General features: G+C 36.6%; 2 protein-coding genes and 1 pseudogene across 2 annotated transcripts; 1 reads left to right on the top strand and 2 right to left on the bottom strand.

The window, feature by feature from the left end:
• Positions 1 to 2418: 2418 nt before the first annotated feature.
• LOC145802249 (putative late blight resistance protein homolog R1B-23) lies at positions 2419 to 3486 on the bottom strand. Its single transcript, XM_082894933.1, has one exon. It carries the CDS (start codon positions 3484 to 3486, stop codon positions 2419 to 2421), a length of 1068 nt encoding a protein of 355 aa, XP_082751059.1.
• Positions 3487 to 3714: 228 nt separating this feature from the next.
• On the bottom strand, positions 3715 to 4281 carry LOC145802248 (disease resistance protein RPP13-like). Its single transcript, XM_082894932.1, has one exon. It carries the CDS (start codon positions 4279 to 4281, stop codon positions 3715 to 3717), a length of 567 nt encoding a protein of 188 aa, XP_082751058.1.
• Positions 4282 to 10202: 5921 nt separating this feature from the next.
• Positions 10203 to 20407, top strand: part of LOC145802247 (IAA-alanine resistance protein 1-like) — a 59929-nt pseudogene continuing 49724 nt past the window's right edge.

Raw genomic sequence — 20407 nt, 5'->3', positions numbered from 1 at the left:
CCTGTCCCTCCCAGTTGAAGTGGCTGTCCATACCAAACACCTAAATATGCTTAAACCATGTAAATTTGGAGTAAAAAACACTACTCCTATTTTATATTTTGACGGTAAACAAGTTACGGAATAATACTCCAACAATTTCCTCACAAATAGAAGTTATATATTACAGATAAGCACTCACAAACAGTTATATTACATGCGAGCACACTTAACTAACAATTTCTAGTGCAATCAAACACTCAATCTCTAATTGGTATATTTTCTCTGATAGTACCTTTGAAAACACCATTTTTATTTGATTCAGAACATGAGAGGGAAGCCATAGCAAGACAATCTTCATCCTGAAACATATTATCAAATGGTTTTACATTTTCAGCCAAAGGTAAACAAGCTACTAGCTTAAATTAATAGCTAATTTTTAAAATTTAATATTTTTGCATAATAAAATTACATTGGGGTTTCTCAACATTCTTTAGCTTTTGTGTAACTCATTACTAATAATTTTAAAAATATATATTATTCACAAGCGTATCATAATCGTACACGTATTCTATTTTTTTAGGTTTTCTTGTATTGCCGTATCTATATCGTATCATATCCGTATATCATATCCGTCATATCCATGCTTCCTAGTCTATGAGGAGGGCACCTTTATATAAAAGCAGGCACCCCCATGTGTGAGAGGTTTGTGAATTTATGTGTTAATTTGAGTTAACGTTACTCTGTCGAAATATCTTGAGATATTAGTTTACTGACTTTATCATCGAAGTGTCTGAGCAACCGGGTTAGTTATTCTTCTAATTGTGCAAACATGGATCTAGGCAGTGTGTTCTACGGCTGTGTTTCTAGAATTCCAGGAGAAATATTAGAGTATTGGTTGTGTGATCAAATTTTAGCATACAACCTTAATTTTTTGGGGGAATTACATGCAGATGGGAGAAGAGAATAAAAATTACAAATACATGGAGGGTGCAAGTATGTCTGTGGTGAGGTGAGGTGCAAATGAAAGACTGTGGGGTGCACGTGACACTTGCACACCCCTCCATGTGTTGGTAATTTCTTTCTCCTTCCCCTACCTACATGTAGTGTCTTCTAATTTTTTTTCCATACTTGACCACATGGATATTGTTATCTAATACTTACATATTACATATACCAAAAATGTTTACAAAAATTAAAAAAATAAAATAAAAATGAAAATGAAATATGAAAAAACATAAAATGCTATATGCTGTAAGCTTAATTAAATTAAAAAATAAAAAAATGAAAATGAAGTGAAAGAAACTATTTTTATGTAATTGTAAATTAGAAATTTTAGTTGTTATATTGTTCGAAAAATCTAATATATATTTATCTTGCGTGATAAATGTAATTTTTATAATTCATTCAATTTTTATTTTATTTTATTTTTATCTAAAATGTTACTAATACACGTAATGACACACATATCTATTAGTTAATACTTACAATAAAATATTAATAATAACACAATTCAAACACGACTTTAGTGCAATTCAAATGAAAACAACTCATTCACATAATTTCAACTATTTTTTTCTTTTAAATTTTAAAACTATTATTTTAATTTTTAAGAAAAATTTTTACTATTTATTTAAGGCTGTACAGTTTTATGCTACTTTATATATACACAAGATAGATTTCTTTTATTTGATGTAGGGTTGAATCCAAACTGAGAAATATGACAGAGAAAAGAAAAGATTAAACATCTATCTATCTATCTATCTATACTATTATAAGGTGAACATCCCCTATGGTGTCTTGAAACCTTTGTTTCTTATGCTGCCACGTGTCTACTTTTTTATTTGGAAAAAAAAATTAGATAGATGAGAGGATTTGAACCTTAGACTTATGTCAAATGAATAAGACTCTTACCACTTAACTAGCACACAATATATGATAAATGTTTTATTTTATTTATATTTATATTTATTTGAATTGCACACGCATCGCGTGTGGCAACTGCTAGTAAATATAAAAAAGAACATACTTGGAGAAGTTGTATCATTACACTTTGACTCAAAGGGCTCACGGATGTTTTCTAATCAGCACTTTCAACCAATTATTTCCAATGCTCTCTTGCTCTTCCTTAATTTTCCTGACAGATTCCTCAATAGAGAAATGACAAAAGTTTACCTCAATCAGCTGCAGAGTGAGTATATCCCCCAAACTAGATGGTATTTCCTTGAGATATTGACACCGTTCCAACGATAAGTGTTGAAGGCTTGGAATGTGACTAGAGCAGGTGATCCATTGCTTAACATTGAGGTTCTTCAGTTTCAAGAATTTGAGTCGAGGAAACCCACCATCAGTTGTTGCCCATTGCCATCGCAAGGTAGCATCATCTTCTAATTTGAGAAGCTCAAGGTTGGGTAACAACATCCCAAGGACTGATATCTCCTCCTACTCTATCCCTGTGCGTTTCAAGGTGAGCCTTTTAACATTTGTAGGAAACTTGACCTCTCGGAAATTGGTTGGGTACAATAACTCATTTTGTAGTTTCACAGTCTCAAGGTGTCTCAAACATTCTATATTAGGAAACACAAAATTCCCTAAATCTAACAACTGTCCACAAATTCCCAGCTTTGTAAGAAAAGGAGTTCTTGCCAATAAATCCTGAATAGATCCATAAGGGTTTAATTTTGTGATAGTTCGTAGGTTTTCTAAAATAGAGGGATGGTTGTGATCCATTATTGCTTCTTCAGAACATAAACACAGATCATATTTTGCTCCTCCTTTAGCATAAAGATGCCTCAATTTTGTAATATTCCAAACATCATGTGGCAGAATAACCTCTCCTCGTTGTGTAGAAAAAATAATAAGTGTTTCTAGGTTTGAGAGATTGGATATTGATGGCGGTAATTCATAGATCCATATCCAATTAATTGCCAAATACCTCAAATTAACAAGTTGTGTTAGTTCTCTAGAAAATAAGGCCTTGTTGTACCATAAATCCAACACTCTGAGAAGTTTGAAGGTCCAACAAATAAATGAGCACACATCACCAAACGGATTGTCGTCATAACGAATTATCTTCCCTAACTTACTTCTGAAGCACAAGAATGATTGAACAACTGTTGGGGTACAAGACATAGAGGGAACATAATCACATTTTAGAAATAAGTTAGCACGGATGCACAGGAGGCGTTGGTTATTTGTTTCGTAATTACTTGAAGGAGGAGGAGAAGCGTCTTTATAATTATGAATCCACTGTAGGAAATTAATTTCCTTGGCTTTCTTCAAGCATAAATCAAGCAACAAATCATGCATACGACATGCTTTAATTCGACCATCAAACCTCTTTTGAGCAGCAATTACTAGACTTCTCTGAATTAGATCCATTAAGTAATCCTCTGCTACTTCCTCCAAGCTTTTCTGTCCAAGCTTTTGTATAAACCCCTCAGCTATCCATAACCAAATTAACTTCTGCACCGGGATTTTTCTGGAAATGCTCCTAAATACAGAAAGCATGGTTTCAAGTGACAAGGCAAGTGATTGTAACTCAGTGCTAGTGTGTCCAAGTACTAGTTTGGATCACTAACAATGTATGAGCTCACACTTTGGGCAACTTGTGTCCATGACTCTTGTGTCTTGATGTTCTTTGCAGGAAGTCCTACTATTATAACAATTGCAAGTGGAAGCCCTTCACATTTTTTCATTATATGCTTCCCAATTTTAATCAGTTCTGGTGGGCAACTTTCATTTGGAAACACCTTCTCTTGTAATAACTACCAACTCTTCTTCAGTGAGAAAACACAGACAATGAGGATGGCAATCAGGTGAGGCATACATAGCCAACTCTTTGTGGCGACTAGTGAACATAACTCTACTTCCATTGTTGTCATTGGGGAAATACATTTTAAGATCGACCCAGGCACCAATATCCCATAAATCATCAATGACAATGAGATATCTCTTGCCTTTTAATTGCTTGTACAACTTTTTACCTAGGTTCTCATTGGTCATGTTTTTAATTTCATCAGTAAAGACCACATTAACAGAACATAAAATGTCTAACAACATATCTGTTTGTCTGGATAATTGAGAAGCATAGGTCCATTCACGAATATGAAAGTAGTGTGTGATATAAGGATCATTGTAGAGTTTTGTGGCTAAAGTTGTCTTACCGAGTCCAGGCATCCCAACAATTGATATCATTTGTAGCTGCTTCTTCCCTCCAGCAAATAGCTTTTTTATAGTCAACGCCTCATCATCAAAGCCCACTGTAATTTCTTCATCTCCCATGGTTCTGTTCTCCATTGACATTGACGACGGGACTTCATCATCGAAATCTTGTAGGAGTTGGATCTGATTTATCTGTTCATAAAACTACAACACTTTTTCCTCTATCGTCTTAATCTCTTCCATGATATTTATGCCAATTAAAATATCAAAAACACTATCACCGTTGTTGTTGTTATCCCTCTACCCTGGAACTTCAACATCAGAAGAACGAATGAGTTGTCTTGTCTTGCAGATCACATAATAAATTTGCATCGGCAGGGTTTTAGCTTCATAGTTCAGCTCATGTTGCTTCTGCTGCTTCTCTTCCAAATCTTTGAGAATGGTTGCTAGGAATCTTAGCCGATTGAAAAAGGAGTCGATATGATCTATCTGATCTGCGGTCAAATTGCACACCTTACTGATCATTAGTTTATTCAGTTTCTCCAAGACACAATAATTTTCACACATCTCCCTCCCGAATCCTTCTCTCTGTTTCCATCTCTCTATCTTTCTTTCTCTTTCTCTTTCCCTTTCTTCTCTCGCATACTCAAACATATTTTTGATCAGCAAACAGTCAATTGTTTATGTGGGGATATATTTTCTGAGTACCAACACGTGGCCAAGGTGACGCCGACGTGTTAGCTGAGGTGCCACGTGTCCTGGTTATTATACTGAGGTCATCTCGGATAGGCCGAGGTTGCCTTCGAAGATATCAGAATTCGAGATAAGCGGATGAGGGGCAAGAGTCCTAGAATGAGAGAAGACTTCAGTTTGTATTAAGATAAGACTCTTAGAGAGTTTATCCTAATCTTACTGGGAGTCCAAGATTAGCAGTAATCTTGAGTCCATAGAAGTTAGGCTTCTATTGGGACTAGGTTTATGTTAGCTATAAAAGAGAGGCACCCCCATGGGTCTAAGGTATGCTTTTGATACTCAAGCTTGTGAGTTTAGCACTTGATTTATCTTTGAGAGATATACTGACGTGATCGTCGGAGTGCCCCCGGGTGAACGAACCACCACTGGAATCTTCTCTTTCTATTGCAGGTCAGCTAGGTGCCATCTATTCTGCCGGTGCTTTCCAGCTGGTTACTAAGTGGGCAGTGTGGTCAGAAAATCACTCACACAATTTGGTGCCGTCTGTGGGAAAGAAAGAAGAATAGATGGCCAATGATGGACAGAAGGATCAGATTGGAGACAACGCTCTTGCTGGGAGTGGGAGACCTATCAACCTCGACGTTGAAGGGGACAACCGCAACACAGAAACTCATGACCAGAGTGATGGAGTGAAAGACGCCGGCCAGAAAGGTGACGCACCAAAGACAACAGATCGAAGTAGATACTACAACGAAGATGACCTCCAGGTATGGAAGGATAGATACCTGCGGAGGAACGAAGACCCTTCCAGAAGGGATGCAAAGGCAAGGGGGCATGAGCGCTCCCAAGGAGATAACATTCAAGTGTAGAAGAACTCATCCTAAGTGAGCAGATCCTGGATTCCAGATCCTGGATCCCGGATCCTAGAAGACATGATCTCGGCCTAGATGAGTAGGTCCGAGAAGAGAAGAGCTCAACCTGAATGAGCAGATCCAAGATTCTAGCAGACAAGATCTCGGCACTTATGTCCGAGAAGAGAAGAGCTCAGTGAGCAGATCCCAGATCCCATAAGATAAAAAAAGAAAACACACAAGGTTGAACTGCAGTTAGCCAGGTTGAAGACCTTTATAAGGTTCGCAAAGGAGTATGTGAAAGCCCTGCAGGGGGCAGAGAGAAGAAGAATATGTTTACCACTTGTTAAAATTTGCAGCAATTTACAAGTTGGTTAAACCGATATGATGTTTACCACTTGTTGAAATTTGTGGACAATTTACAAGTTGGTTAAACCGATATACCACTTGTTGAAATTTGTAACAATTTACAAGTTGGTTAAACCGATATGATGTTTACCACTTGTTGAAATTTGTGGACAATTTACAAGTTGGTTAAACCGATATGATGTTTTACCACTTGTTGAAATTTGTAGCAATTTACAAGTTGGTTAAACCGATATGATGTTTACCACTTGTTGAAATTTGTAGCAATTTACAAGTTGGTTAAACCGATATGATGTTTACCACTTGTTGAAATTTGTGGACAATTTACAAGTTGGTTAAACCGATATACCACTTGTTGAAATTTGTAACAATTTACAAGTTGGTTAAACCGATATGATGTTTACCACTTGTTGAAATTCTGTGTGAATTTACAAGTTGAAGTTAAACCGAGGTCATATTTAACACTTGTTGAAATTCTGTGTGAATTTACAAGTTGAAGTTAAACCGAGGTCATATTTAACACTTATTGAAATTTTGTGTGAATTTACAAGTTGAAGTTAAACCGAGATGATATTTAACACTTGTTAAAATTCTGTGTGAATTTACAAGTTAAACCGAGATGATGTTTAACACTTGTTGAAATTCTGTGTGAATTTACAAGTTGAAGTTAAACCAAGGTCATATTTAACACTTGTTGAAATTCTGTGTGAATTTACAAGTTGAAGTTAAACCGATGTGATATTTAACACTTGTTGAAATTCTGTGTGAATTTACAAGTTAAAGTTAAACTAAAATGATATTTAACACTTGTTGAAATTTTGTGTGAATTTACAAGTTGAAGTTAAACCAAGATGATGTTTAACACTTGTTGAATTCTGTGTGAATTTACAAGTTGAAGTTAAACTGATGTGATATTTAACACTTGTTGAAATTGTGTGTGAATTTACAAGTTAAAGTTAAACCGAGATGATGTTTAACACTTGTTGAAATTCTGTGTGAATTTACAAGTTGAAGTTAAACCGATGTGATATTTAACACTTGTTGAAATTCTGTGTGAATTTACAAGTTGAAGTTAAACCGAGGTCGTATCGGAAGAAGATTGGTTTAAACACTTGTTGAAATTTTGTGTGAATTTACAAGTTATAGTTACACCGAGGTCGTATCGAAAGGAAGATGGTTTAACACTTGTTGAAATTTTGAGAAAAATTTACAAGCTGAAGTTAAGCCGAGGTTATGATAAGGGATGATGGTTAAAACACTTGTTGAAATTTTTGAGAAAAATTTACAAGTTAAAGTCAAGCTCAAGCAATATCTGCGTACTTGCCAAGACTACCAGGTTGTCAAAACTTGAAATATGGAAAACTGAAGTCTTGATAGAAGACATTGAGAAAGTGACAAGTCCTAAGCAACACTTGTGAAAATATTTGTTACAATATTTTCAAGTGTTAGGACAAGGCCGAGATGAGCAAAATTAGAAGTTGTGACATAGGTATTTTACCCAAAGAAATTGCACAGTCAAGGTGTACTTTGAAGACATGCAAATTATTCTAAGTGTAGAATCATACAAGAGCAGAAAAAAGAAGACATTCATTCAAAGAAGAAATTAGAGAAATGCATTTAAAGAAGAAAGAAGGCACTTAGGCCTGAATATTGAAAAATAAATTATTCAGACTACAAAAATGGCACGTCGGCCGGATTAAAAGCATACAAAGAAGGACAAAGTACAAGGTACAAGGAATAAAAGAAGGAAACAAAACTACTCGGCATCAATGGAAGGATATAGAAGATAGTTGGAAGGACTTCTCAGTAGCCTTTTCGGCCTCGAGCTCAGCATCGATCTCCCGAAGAGTTTGATCAAAGCTCTTCTCGGCGATTGGCACCTCGGAGCTTGAAGGCAATGATTAAAAGCAAGAATCTGGAAAAAGACACAGAAAACAGAAACAAGAATGTAATTCGTAATCAAGAATGGTGATGAAGCTATCAAGAAATCAAGATTGCACAGGTGTGTCAAGCCAAGAATAGTGGCAGAAATCAATAGATGTGTGAACAGTGTGTATTCAAGAAGATGATTTGGAAACAACGGATAAAATAGCAATGGTGATTAACAATGAAGCAGAGCTTCTTGGAAAGTAACAAGAAATAAAACCAGGAGGAACAGTGGCTTACCAGAAAGAGGGAAGCCGGAATGAGAATTGCCGAAGTCTGACGATAAATGCGAAAATGACAGAATGACGTAAGTTTCACCAGAAGAGAGGAACGAAAACAATTGCAGAGCTTGAAAGCTTGGAACAATGACGGATTTTAGCAAAAGAGCTAGAAAGAGAAAAAACCAGAGGATTGAATGAAAAAAAAGAAAAATCAGAGTCAAGAAGATGACAAAGTTCAAGAATAAAGCCAAGTGTACAGGCACTAAGTAAGTATGTGAAGAACAAGAAAGTAATGACCCAGACACGATGCTAGCAATAGAAAGCGGATATGGCAAGAACAGTGCCAGGCGTTCAAACAATTCAAAACTTGAAAACAGACGAAAATAGAAGACAACAGAGGGAAAGTAAATGGATTCAGAAGAGTTATGAAAGATTGAGCTTAATAAAAGAGTTTATGAACCTACCAAGAGAAATGAACGCCGATATGAAGATCGCCGGAGTCAAATAGATGACTGGAAGTTGGGAACCCACCGAAGAATGTGAGTGGAGCAGTTGCAAAGCTCTTGGAGTTTATGAATTAATGGAACAAGAACCTCGGCTAGGAGGTGTGATCTCGAGCAGCTTGGAAAGCATGAAGCTTGATACTTGAAAGAAGTGGACAGTAAAGTCCAGGGAACTTTAAGGCCAGTGAGTTTGATCTCGGACAGAGGAGCGCAGATGAACGAACAGTGTAGGTTCCAACACCTCAGAATGCCGAGGTAATAGAACCTAGGGGGCAGTTGTGGGGATATATTTTCTAAGTACTAACACGTGGCCAAGGTGACGCCGACGTGTCAGCCGAGGTGCCACGTGTCCTGGTTGTTATGCCGAGGTCATCTCAGATAGGCCGAGGTTACCTTCAAAGATATCAGAATCCGAGATAAGCGGATGAGGGGCAAGAGTCCTAGAATGAGAGAAGACTTCAGTTTGTATTAAGATAAGACTCTTAGAGAGTTTATCCTAATCTTACTGGGAGTCCAAGATTAGCAGTAATCCTGAGTCCATAGAAGTTAGGCTTCTATTGGGACTAGGTTTATGTTGGCTATAAAAGAAAGGCACCCCCATAGGTCTAAGGTATGCTTTTGATACTCAAGCTTGTGAGTTTAGCACTTGATTTATCTTTGAGAGATATACTGACTAGATCGTCGGAGTGCCCCCGGGTGGACAAACCACCGCTGGAATCTTCTCTTTCTGTTGCAGGTCAGCCAGGTGCCATCTATTCTGTCGGTGCTCTCCAGCTGGTTACTAAGTGGGCAGTGTGGTCAGAAAATCACTCACACAGTTTACTGCTTCCATAACCCCATTTCGATGCTCTGCTATCTCTCTCAAGTTTGTGTTCTGAAGACGGAGTTCGATCAGAAAAGACTTTGTAAAATGTTGACTCTGGCTAAAATTTAAAAAAATTACATTTACCTCCTCCAACAATTTGCTTAAATTGCAGCTGGCCTATTAGTTTCACAAAATATAACACCGGCTTCCACCGATGTCCTCAAAAGTTAACTCCGTTAACGAGAGTCATGAAATAACAAAATTACTTTTACTCCCATCACACTTCTACACTTCATCTCCCTATCTTTATGCACCACCACTTTTACAACTATCAGTACTCTTTACCTCATCTCATCTTATCTCACTTCTATTGGTAGCCCTCCTCCTAGTGTCGCCAGAGGTTAAAGTGGAAAAAAACAAACAAAAAAATTAAAAAAAATACCAAGAATCAATAACTTGGTTGTGGTGGTGGAAATTGGTTGCGACAATTCAATAAGGTCTTATTTGATTAGCATAATTAATAGTGAAAAGATTAACAATTCATGTTATTAGTGTAACATTAGTTATTCCGTTAGATTAGTGAGATAAATAATTATCTTTTGTCTATTTTATTTTGCAATAGACATGAAAATATAAAATTGCAATTATATAATTGTTTTGTATATTAGTTGTAGGATTAGGGGTGGCCATTGGTTTAATGGTAAAACCTTGGTCTAATAACCATGAGATTATGAGTTCAAGTCACAGAGCAACTACTTCGTGCACTATGCCAAAGGTTAGTTTTGTACCCAATATTTCTCTCTAAACCACATTTATGAAAATCCTAGTCCTAAACATTAGATTTCATCTATTTTTAGCTAGAATCCATCATTGCTCCTTCATCAAAATTGTTTATCTCACCTAAATCTACATTTTGAACCAATTGGATCTCCTTATTGTGAAGGTTCATCTCTTGGGTTTTTATTTCTCATCTCACAACTCTTGAGGTTGGAATACTTTTAGCCTTGTATATCTATATTTTGGTTTGAATATGTGTTAATTTCATGGTATAGATATGTGATTCGGAGGGGATGATAATATATATATCCGTGGACATAAATGGTGATGGTGGGTTTAGCCTTAAGATTTATGGAAGAATTGATTAATTTTTAATGAAAACTAGTGAACACATCTTGAATTTAGTCAAATGAAAGAAGGAAATGAAAAAGCCTACTTGTCTTGTAAAATCCTAATTAATGTTCATGGGTCTTGATTGGTCATAGAAGGGAAATATCATGGGTAATGTGAAATGTATTGAGATTCTTTGTTTTGGAATAAAATTTGAGTTTTGATGGCTTGTTTATAGTATACTATGGTCTTACTTGCGCGGGAAAAATTGAGGTGCCCACGTGCCCCGATCGTATAAGGACAATAAATGTAGAAAGTTGAGGTGCCCACTGGCTATCTGTGTGAGGATGGAGAAATGTGGAAGTTAGTTAAATAATGTATATTGGATAATTAAATGCTTTTGAGTAAGAGTTGTGATAATGCATATTTAAATCAAATGTTTATATATTTGGTTAAATGTATTCTTAACTAGGCAATTGTTCATTCTTATCTAACAACATTTCAGGACTTGGCGAACCACAACCACATCAATGATGAAGAAGCCAACCAACCCTTTTGTATTAAACTTAAAGATATTTTGAAATTGTAATCTAATAGTCGAACTTTTTCGTTGTTTTCTTTTGGGAAATTATGAGCCCTTTTGTTCTTTGATGCCATATTTGAAACTTGTAAGCCCATGAGGCAATTGTTTTGTTTTCTTTAATTTATTGAATTGTGAACGGTTAATATGTAATTTGTAACTTTGAAATTATAGTTCGATGTGAAAGAGAAAAGTTGAGATTTCTTGTGAATGTGAGTTTATTATTTTTATGTACATCCTTGCTGTGCTAGATAGTTTATCATTTCAAATTTGGGGGCGTTACAGTTCCATGATTGCCGTATAAATCACTATATGATTATTTGGAACAGATAGATTCAGGGACATATTTATCTGAAAAGAGATGTAAATTTTTGGAAAAATATTTGTTGGAACAAGATCTAGTAGAATGGGATGAGATATTTGAAAAATATGATGAAAACTATGATCTTAGTGATATCATGGGTGATGAGGGGGTATGGAATCTAGACAATGCAATAGATTGACAAAACCATGGGCTAAAGATAATCACTTCCATATGACTATACCACCAAGTGTCTCTTATTCATAAATAAATCAGCATGTGACCACACCACCTACTTGTTATTCTTTTGTTTGTATTCTAGTAACAATAAAATATAATATGTAAAATATTTTATGCTTATAGATTAGGTTGAAATTCAGACTTTGAAATCCACAAGGTGCCTATATAAAGGCCTTGAGAGAGAGCAAAAAGAGATAGATTATTTAGAGTATACTTGAGACAAAGAAAGAAGTCTGGTTCTTAGGCCTTCTTAAAGCAAACAATACTCTAACAGTCTACAGAAATCTATTTCTTTGTAAATTTTTGTTCAATAAATACAAAAGTTTTTATTTTTAGAAAAGAGTGTGTTACTACTGTGTGTCAAATTATTAATATTAGGTCTCCTACTTAATCAAAGAAGAAGCTTCTGAAGTTATTGTTTGAGGTAGGAAACGAAATAGATCTGTGTTGAGCCTGATCTGAGGAATGAAATGTTGAGGTTAGCCACCTCCGTAAACTGGAAACTTACCAATGCCAGAGCCCTATGCCAACTACGTTCAGGTAACGGTCAAAATCCTTAGATCCTGTTATTTTGGAAGTATAGTAGGTCTAAAATCAAAACATCTTAAAATTATAATAAGTAATAAGTTGTTTCCTTTTCATGAGAGTTTATCATCATTTCTATATCTAAGATATGTTATTAGATCATAATCAAGTATTAGTACTAATAGCAAACTATCAACAATGATTTATTTTTTTACAAAATCCACTAAATATTGGTGCTACTAAATATATAGAATTTACTATAAAAAGTATTGATAAAATATTTTAATAAATCATATATTATCAATAACAACTAGGTTTAGTATCTTAAAAAAATAAATAAATAAGTAAATAAAAAATTTTAAAAAATAAAAATATAATAATAATAATAATTTAATAATTATTTTTTACATCACCACCACATCATCAAGTCACATCATTTACACCAATTTAAATCATTAAAAAATTAAGCTACCAAGCAACACCCATAAATAAGCACAACAATTAAAAAATAAATCACAATGCAACTCGTAAAACATTGGGATATGCCAAATAGTTATGTAGCAAAAGATTCCAATTACACAAAGTACATTACTTGAACCAATAAGTGCAGTAAATCTTCACAAACATCATCAATATCAATTTCATATAACTCACCAATCAATAATAATAATAAGAAGAAAATTGTAATATACACTTCGTGTTATATATCCTTAATTAAGTCATTTTCCATTTTAATTGTGACATTATTTTAGTCATGACTAATAAGATTTTTAATTATGTCTTATGTTCTTTATGAATTGTTTTAAATTATGACTCAAAAAATATAAAATTAATATATTTTCATAATAATAATAATAAATCAATGTCAATTTATTAAAAGTTTAATTTATTCATGTACGTTCATAACTGAGGAGTGGCATTGGGCGTTTCATAGGTTGATCTTCGTACGGCCGCTCAATCGGATGCTCTATCGGCCAGACGTAAGTGTTGCATTCAACCATTTTGGCACAAATCCATACATCCCCTGTTTCTTGTCTCTCTGCTCTCATCTACTGCCACTGGAATTAGGGTTTCCTTCTTATCCTACTAATTCAGAAACAAAGAATCAAGTTTGAACAAAGTGGTTGTCCTCAAGTTTGAACTGCTGAACCATTTAATGTTGTTCATTTTGCTGAAATCAACTGGACGAATTCCAATTGATCTGTGTATTGTTGAGTAGATCCCATTTCATTTTTGGTGAGCATGGCTTCCCCTATTTGTTTAGCTGTTTACGTTAACGTATTTTTGTGGACTTGAGCAGTTGTTTTTGTTGAATTCATTATTGTCTTGTATTGAAGATGCCTGTCTCTCTCCATATACTAATTATAACTTTTTTGGTTTGTTTCAGTACAAGGAAAACCATCCAAGGCAGTTGTCGACTCATTGGCTTTATTTGGGGTCTGATTCTTCCTGCCTTTTATTTATTTATTTATTTATTTCATGTTCTTTTAAGTTTATGGATTTGAATTGCTACTTTCTTCTATGTTTTTGGCTGTTACATCTGTTAAGTACATGGATTTGTTTTTAAAAATTTTTTATTCAAGAAGCTGTTTGAATTGCTTGATTTTTTTGTCACTTCAATAATTATGATGGTGGATTACTTTCTAATTTATGACTACTACTTGGATTACTGCATGTGCTAAGCTTTGGATATTTAGTATTCAATGTTTTGAGTTGATATCTTTGAGTTGATATGTTGCAATAAAATTTGTCCATTACCTTCTCTCTCTCAGATATCTTTGAGTTGTTGATGTCCTTTACTTTTCGAACTAATGTAATCTTTATTTAGTTACTAGTTGTTGGTTGTTGAGCAAATGGGGGACTAATTCTTTGGGTGAAAATGGCACATCTGTGGGATTTTGTTTCTTCAGTTTCTTTGTTATGAGGCTGCTTACCTTCTAAGAATTTTTGCTATTTGCAGGCGGGAGCTATGCTATGTGATGCTTTTCTTCATCAATTGCCACATGCTTTTGGTATGCAACGGGTCTGATGTCATTCTTTGGTACTTTAATGATGTTTAGCTTGTTTGTTTTTGTTTGTTTTTAATTAAATTTATTTATATTTTTTATTTATGTTTTATATGTACTAGTACTTCTTGAACTTCTATCTATCATTGCCACTAAACAGCTTTGGCTGTTATTATTTCAGAAGAAAATTTTGAAATATGGTTTTAGTTGAAGTGTTAAAGTATGGAAAACTTAGATTAGGGTTAGAGAGAGAGAGAGAAGGAACAAGGAGAGGAAGATTTTTATTTAACGCATGATCTTAGGTTCTTAGAATAAACCTAAAATAAACAGCAAATGTATATATGAAATATAATATGACCATATGATCATAGTACCCTCACTTAACACAAAAAATAACAGATGACTATATATTTTAACACTTCCCCTCCAGCTGGAACATAGAAATCGAACGTGCCCAGCTTGGTAGATAGATGTTGAAACGAAGAGCGAGCAAGGGGTTTGATGAGTATATCACCCAATTGATCATCGGAGTGTACAAACGGTGTTCACAAGTTGCTTGCGCAACAACAAATTTTGAATAAAATGACAATCAACCTCAATATGCTTCGTGCGCTCATGAAACACGGGGTTATTAGCAATGAAATACCAAAATCCTGTAGAAGAGAACAAACCCATAACATCTTAGAGGCGGTATGAGCCATGACACAATACTCAGCCTCAACACTCGAATGAGCAACAACCAATTGTTTCTCGCTACGCCAATTAACAAGATTACCCCCAACAAATGTGCAATATCCAAATGTAGAATGATGGTCAGTCCAACTACCAGCCCAATCAGCATCACTAAAGGCAGTGACAGACAAGGAAGGAGAGGAATGGTAGAGTAGACTGCGATCTGGAGCTCGTTTTAGGTAACGCAAGATATGACAAACAACATCAAAATGGGTTAGCAAGGAGCATGCATAAACTGGCTAACAACGCTCACAGCATAAGTAATATCTAGACAAGTGACAATAAGATAAATTAACTTCCCAACCAAACGACAATACCGACCAATGTCAGGAAACAATGCCCTAGTCTCACCATCGAGTTTAACTAAGGAATCCATAAGAGCATCGCTAGGACGAATGCCCAAGAGACCAGTTTTAGAAAGAAGATCAAGAACATACTTGCGTTGAGAAAGAAATAGACCCCGAGATGAGCGAGCAATCTCAATCCTAAGAAAATACCGACGATGGCCCAAGTCCTTATTCTAAAATTGCTTACCTAAATAAAGCTTCAAAACAGCAATACCGGTAGAGTCATTGCCAAAAATGATGATGTCGTCCACATAGACAATGAGAACAATGACCCCAGTAGATGAGTTGTGAACAAAAACAGAGTGCTCGGAAGTAGAACGGCAAAACCCATATGCAAGCACGACGGTACTGAAGCGATCAAACTAAGCACAAAGAAACTGCTTGAGTCTATACAAAGCCTTCCGTAGTCGACAAACCATATGCTCACTACCAGGAACAATATAGCTAGTGGGTTGATCCATATAGACCTCTTCATGCAAATCGCTATGAAGAAAGGCATTATTTATATTAAGTTGATATAAAGGCCAAGACTAATTAACGACAACAGAAAGTAGAATCCAAATAGAATTAAGCCGAGCCACAAGAGTGAAAGTCTCCAGATAATCAGCACAATAGGTTTGAGTATAACCTTTGGCCACTAGACGGGCTTTGAGCTGCTCAACAGTACCATTAGGATGATACTTGAAAGTATAAATCCAAAGACAACAAATAGTAGGTTTCCCAGAAGGAAGAGGTATATGTTCCCAAGTTTGATTTTGACGAAGAGCACTCATTTCCTCATCCATAGCATGTTTCCAACCCGACATGGACAAAGCCTATTGATAAGAAGACGAAATAGAAGGGCAAGACAAACAATAAACAAAGGAGTGAAAATTAGGAGAAAGACGAGCATAAGAAACAAAATGAGCAATAGGATGCTGAGTGCAAGTACGTTTACCGTGGCATAATGCAATAGGCAAATCATTAGATTTCATTGGTAGAGGAGGGGTAGGAGCCTTTGACAAAGAAGATGAAGTAGCTGGGCCATAAGAAACAATGTGACGAGCTTGGGACTGCTGATAAACCTGTAGAGGAGATGGTGGAGAAGAATCTAAATTGATGGAAATGAAGGGAGAGGATGGGGAGACAAAGGGCATTGGAAGAGTAGGAGTGGGAAAAGATGACTCCCCCTCAGACAAGAGATAAGATCATCAAACAATCGCTGACCAAAAGGGGAAAAAAAAGGACTCAAAAAAGGTAACATCGGCACTAACAAAGGACCGACGAGACTCAAGATGATAACGCCGATAACCTTTCTGAGTACGAGAATAACTTAAAAAAACACATTTGTGAGCATGGGGAGATAACTTATCCAGTCTCGAATTGAGGACATGGACAAAGGCCACACAACTAGAAGCACGAGGAAGAGGAAACGGGGAACAAGTGGGGTATAACTGAGAGATGGAGACCGGTTTTGTAAAATAGCTAATGGCATGCGGTTAATAAGGGAACATGCAGTAAGCACAGCATCACCCCAAAATTGTTTAGGAAGATGTATGTTGAACAACAAGATACGGGCAATATCTAACAAGTGGCGGTGTTTCCGCTCAGAAACACCATTTTGCTGGGGATGTATGAGCACAACTAGTTTGATGTATAATACCATGACCATCACAAAAAGTATTCACAACAGACTGCACATATTCTAAGGCATTATTAGATCGAAAAATTTTAATACGTTTCTTAAACTAAGTAAAAATTTCATTATAAAAATTAGAAATTATTTGAGGCAAGTTAGATCGTTGCCGTAGTAAAAACAATCAAGTCATTCAAGAGTAATCACTCGAAAAAATAACAAAATAAAAAAAATCGTTAACAGTGGGAGTGCGAGAAGAACCCTATATGTCTGTATAGACTACGTCAAAGGACGCAGACACACGACTAATACTACGACTAGAAAAGGAACTATGGTGATGTTTGCCAAGATGACATGCTTTACATTCAAACTGAGACACATGACTTAAACTAGGAATAGCTAACTTAAGCTTGGCCAAGGATGGATGACCCAAACAAAAATGCCATTGTAAGGGAGACGCGATAGCACTCAAAACAGCAGAAGTTAGCTAGAATGACTAAAGAGGGAGAAAACATTACAGAACACATAAAGAGGGAGAAAACGTTACAGAACAGTTAAGAATTTTGGTTAATTGACTAATAGAGAGCAAATTAAATGGAAAAAAGTTAACGTAGAGACTAGAGGGTAAGGAGAGAGATGGAGTGGCTGAAGTGTACCCTGGCCACTGATAGGTCGAGAGGATCCATCAGCTAGTATAATATTATGGGTAACCGGATGAAGAGTATGAAAAGGAGAGGAATTACCGGAGATACGAGAACTAGCTTCAGAGTCTAGAAGCCAAGGTTGAGATTGAACCATACATGCAATATTACCTGAACTAGCCAATGTAGCAGTAGAGGATGAAGGAAGAGTAGTACAAAGAGAATTGACTAGCTCAATAAGCTCGCTAATCTGAGTGGTAAGTGCATCATGAGAATCAGCTGGGGAAGCACCAGGACCAGAGGGAAAGGATGTCGATTGAGAGGATGGAACATCCATAACCTGATTCACATGATCTGGTTTACCATACTTTTGCCAACACTAAGGTTCAGAATGACCCAAGGAATCGCAATGGGTACACTTTCTATCACCACGAGATGCGGAACCAGTACCACGCCCACCACCACCACCACCACCACGAGAACCACGAGAATAATGACCACCACGAGAACCATAGGAACCGGTATGGGATCCACGATGACTAAAATTGCCATGAAAACTATGACGGTTAGTCCCACGATCACCACTGCTTGAGAACAAGGCAGAAGAGGACAATAACTGAGAGAAACTAGATGTGGAAGAACTCTGTCCCAAAGAAGAGCACAACAGCTGAGAATAGGCATTAGCACCCAAAAGTAAGGATGCCATCATAAATTCTTCCCAATATTTCTTTTGTTGAGCCAAATCAGTAGTAAAAGATCGGTGTTGCAATAATTGATCCCACAAGGTCTTAATGCCATTGTAATCCGATTGTTATATTCAGGAAGAGGACGGCCAGACTGTTGGGTAGCAAAGATCTGCTCATATAACTCATAAGCACGAGGGACATTACTCTAATTGGAAAAAGAATCAGCAAGGGAGTCCCAAATGTCCTTAGAGGTGTCACAAAATTCCATTGTAGTAGCAACATGAGGTTCCAAACTATGCCAAAGCCACCCCATAACACGAGTCCTCACTCAACCAATCATCATAACTTGTAGCATCCTTAGCAGGTGGAAGTTTAGTCAGAAAACATGACTTCTTGCCACATAAGAAAATCTTAACAGCATGAACCCAAGCCAAGTAATTCAGACCATTTAATTGTTAATTTTAGAGAATACCCAGATTAGGGAATGATTATGATATCATCCCCTTTTTATATTAATAAAGATTAATAATTACAAGGAAGCCCTAAGGTATAGAATAATTACAATTGAATAAAAAACCCAACTAATAATATTCTAACACTCCCCTTCAAGCTGGTGCGAAGATATACCTCTCATGCCCAGCTTGCTTAGGATGTCATGCAATATCTTACTCCCAACTCCCTTGGTGAGGATGTCAGCGAGTTGTTCACCAGATTGCACAAATGGAGTGCATATTGTGTCACTAGTGAGTTTCTTCTTAATGAAGTGGTGATCAATCTTAGCATGCTTTGTCCTGTCATGTTGAACCGGATTGTGAGCGATGTTGATGGCGGCCTTATTATTGCAGTATAACCTCATGGAGTCTGTTTGATTGATACCTAGATCACGTAACAATAACTTGATCCATAAGAACTCCTACACCCCTTGTGCCATAGCTCTAAACTCAGCTTCTGCGATGGACCTGGCAACCACATTCTGTTTTTTACTCCTCTAAGTAGGAATGGTAACAGGCCGGGCCGGGGCCGGGGATGACACTCCCCGTCCTCGATCCCCGAAGATAAGAAAATTCCCGTCCCCGCCCCAATCTCCGGCTGGGACGCCACCACCTCTCCCACCCCCGCCCCCTAATGGGGATCGGGTTTCCCCGACCCCGGAAAAACCCCAACTTTAAAAAAAAAAAAAAAAATCTTCAACACAAGAACCAAAAAAAAAAAATCTATTTTCAGTATGTTTCAATTCATCATCAACAATCATCAACTTAAAAAAAAAATCTGAGAAAGGAAAAAATCTGAAAAAATCATCAACAACAGATCTGAAAAAATTATCAACAAATTTGAAAAAATTATCATCAAACAACAGTCATGGATTCTCTCTCTAAAACTCTATTTTGATTTGGATCTAGATCTCACAGTCGGCGACGGAGGAGGCCATGGAGGATCGGCAACGGAGGACGCCATGGAGGATCATGAGACAATGAGAGAGAGCTCAGAGAGAGTTCAGTGAGAGAGAGAGAGAGAGAGATAGAGAGAGAGAGAGTGGAGAGTCAGAGAGTGAAAGAGAGAGATCTGAGAATCTGAGATACAACCTATAATATAATAAAGAGAGCCTAACCTAAACATATATATATATATAATATAATAAACCCTAACATATATATATATATATACATCTATATAATAAAAGACTATTCGGGGAGGTTCGGGGCGGGGCCGGGTCTGGAGAAGCTATCGCCGTCCCCGGCCCGAAAATTATCAGGTATTTAATTTTTAATACCATCCCCGGCCCTATGGGGATAATTTTCGGGGAAAACTCGTCGTAATCGGGGTCGGGGGATTGGGTCCCCGTCGGGCAGGGTTTAAATTGCCATCCCCACCTCCAAGTAACTAGGTTGCCTCCAACAAAGGTGCAATACCCTGGAGTCGATCTCCTATCAGTTACTGATCCAGCCCAATCAGCATCTGTAGAGGCTTCCACACGAAGATGATCATGTTTTGAAAAATAAAGACCCTTACCAAGAGTAGACTTTAAGTACCGCAAAATTCTTATGACAGCCTCGAAGTGAATTTGATGAAGAGCATGCATAAACTGGCCAACCACACTGACAGCAACAACAATATCAGGACG

The sequence above is a fragment of the Camellia sinensis genome, chromosome 11 (genome assembly GCF_055761805.1).
Source record: "Camellia sinensis isolate YWXY chromosome 11, ASM5576180v1, whole genome shotgun sequence".
NCBI lineage: Eukaryota > Viridiplantae > Streptophyta > Magnoliopsida > Ericales > Theaceae > Camellia > Camellia sinensis.
The sequence above is the reverse complement of the archived record's forward strand: the minus strand, read 5'-3'. Positions and strand labels throughout refer to the sequence as shown.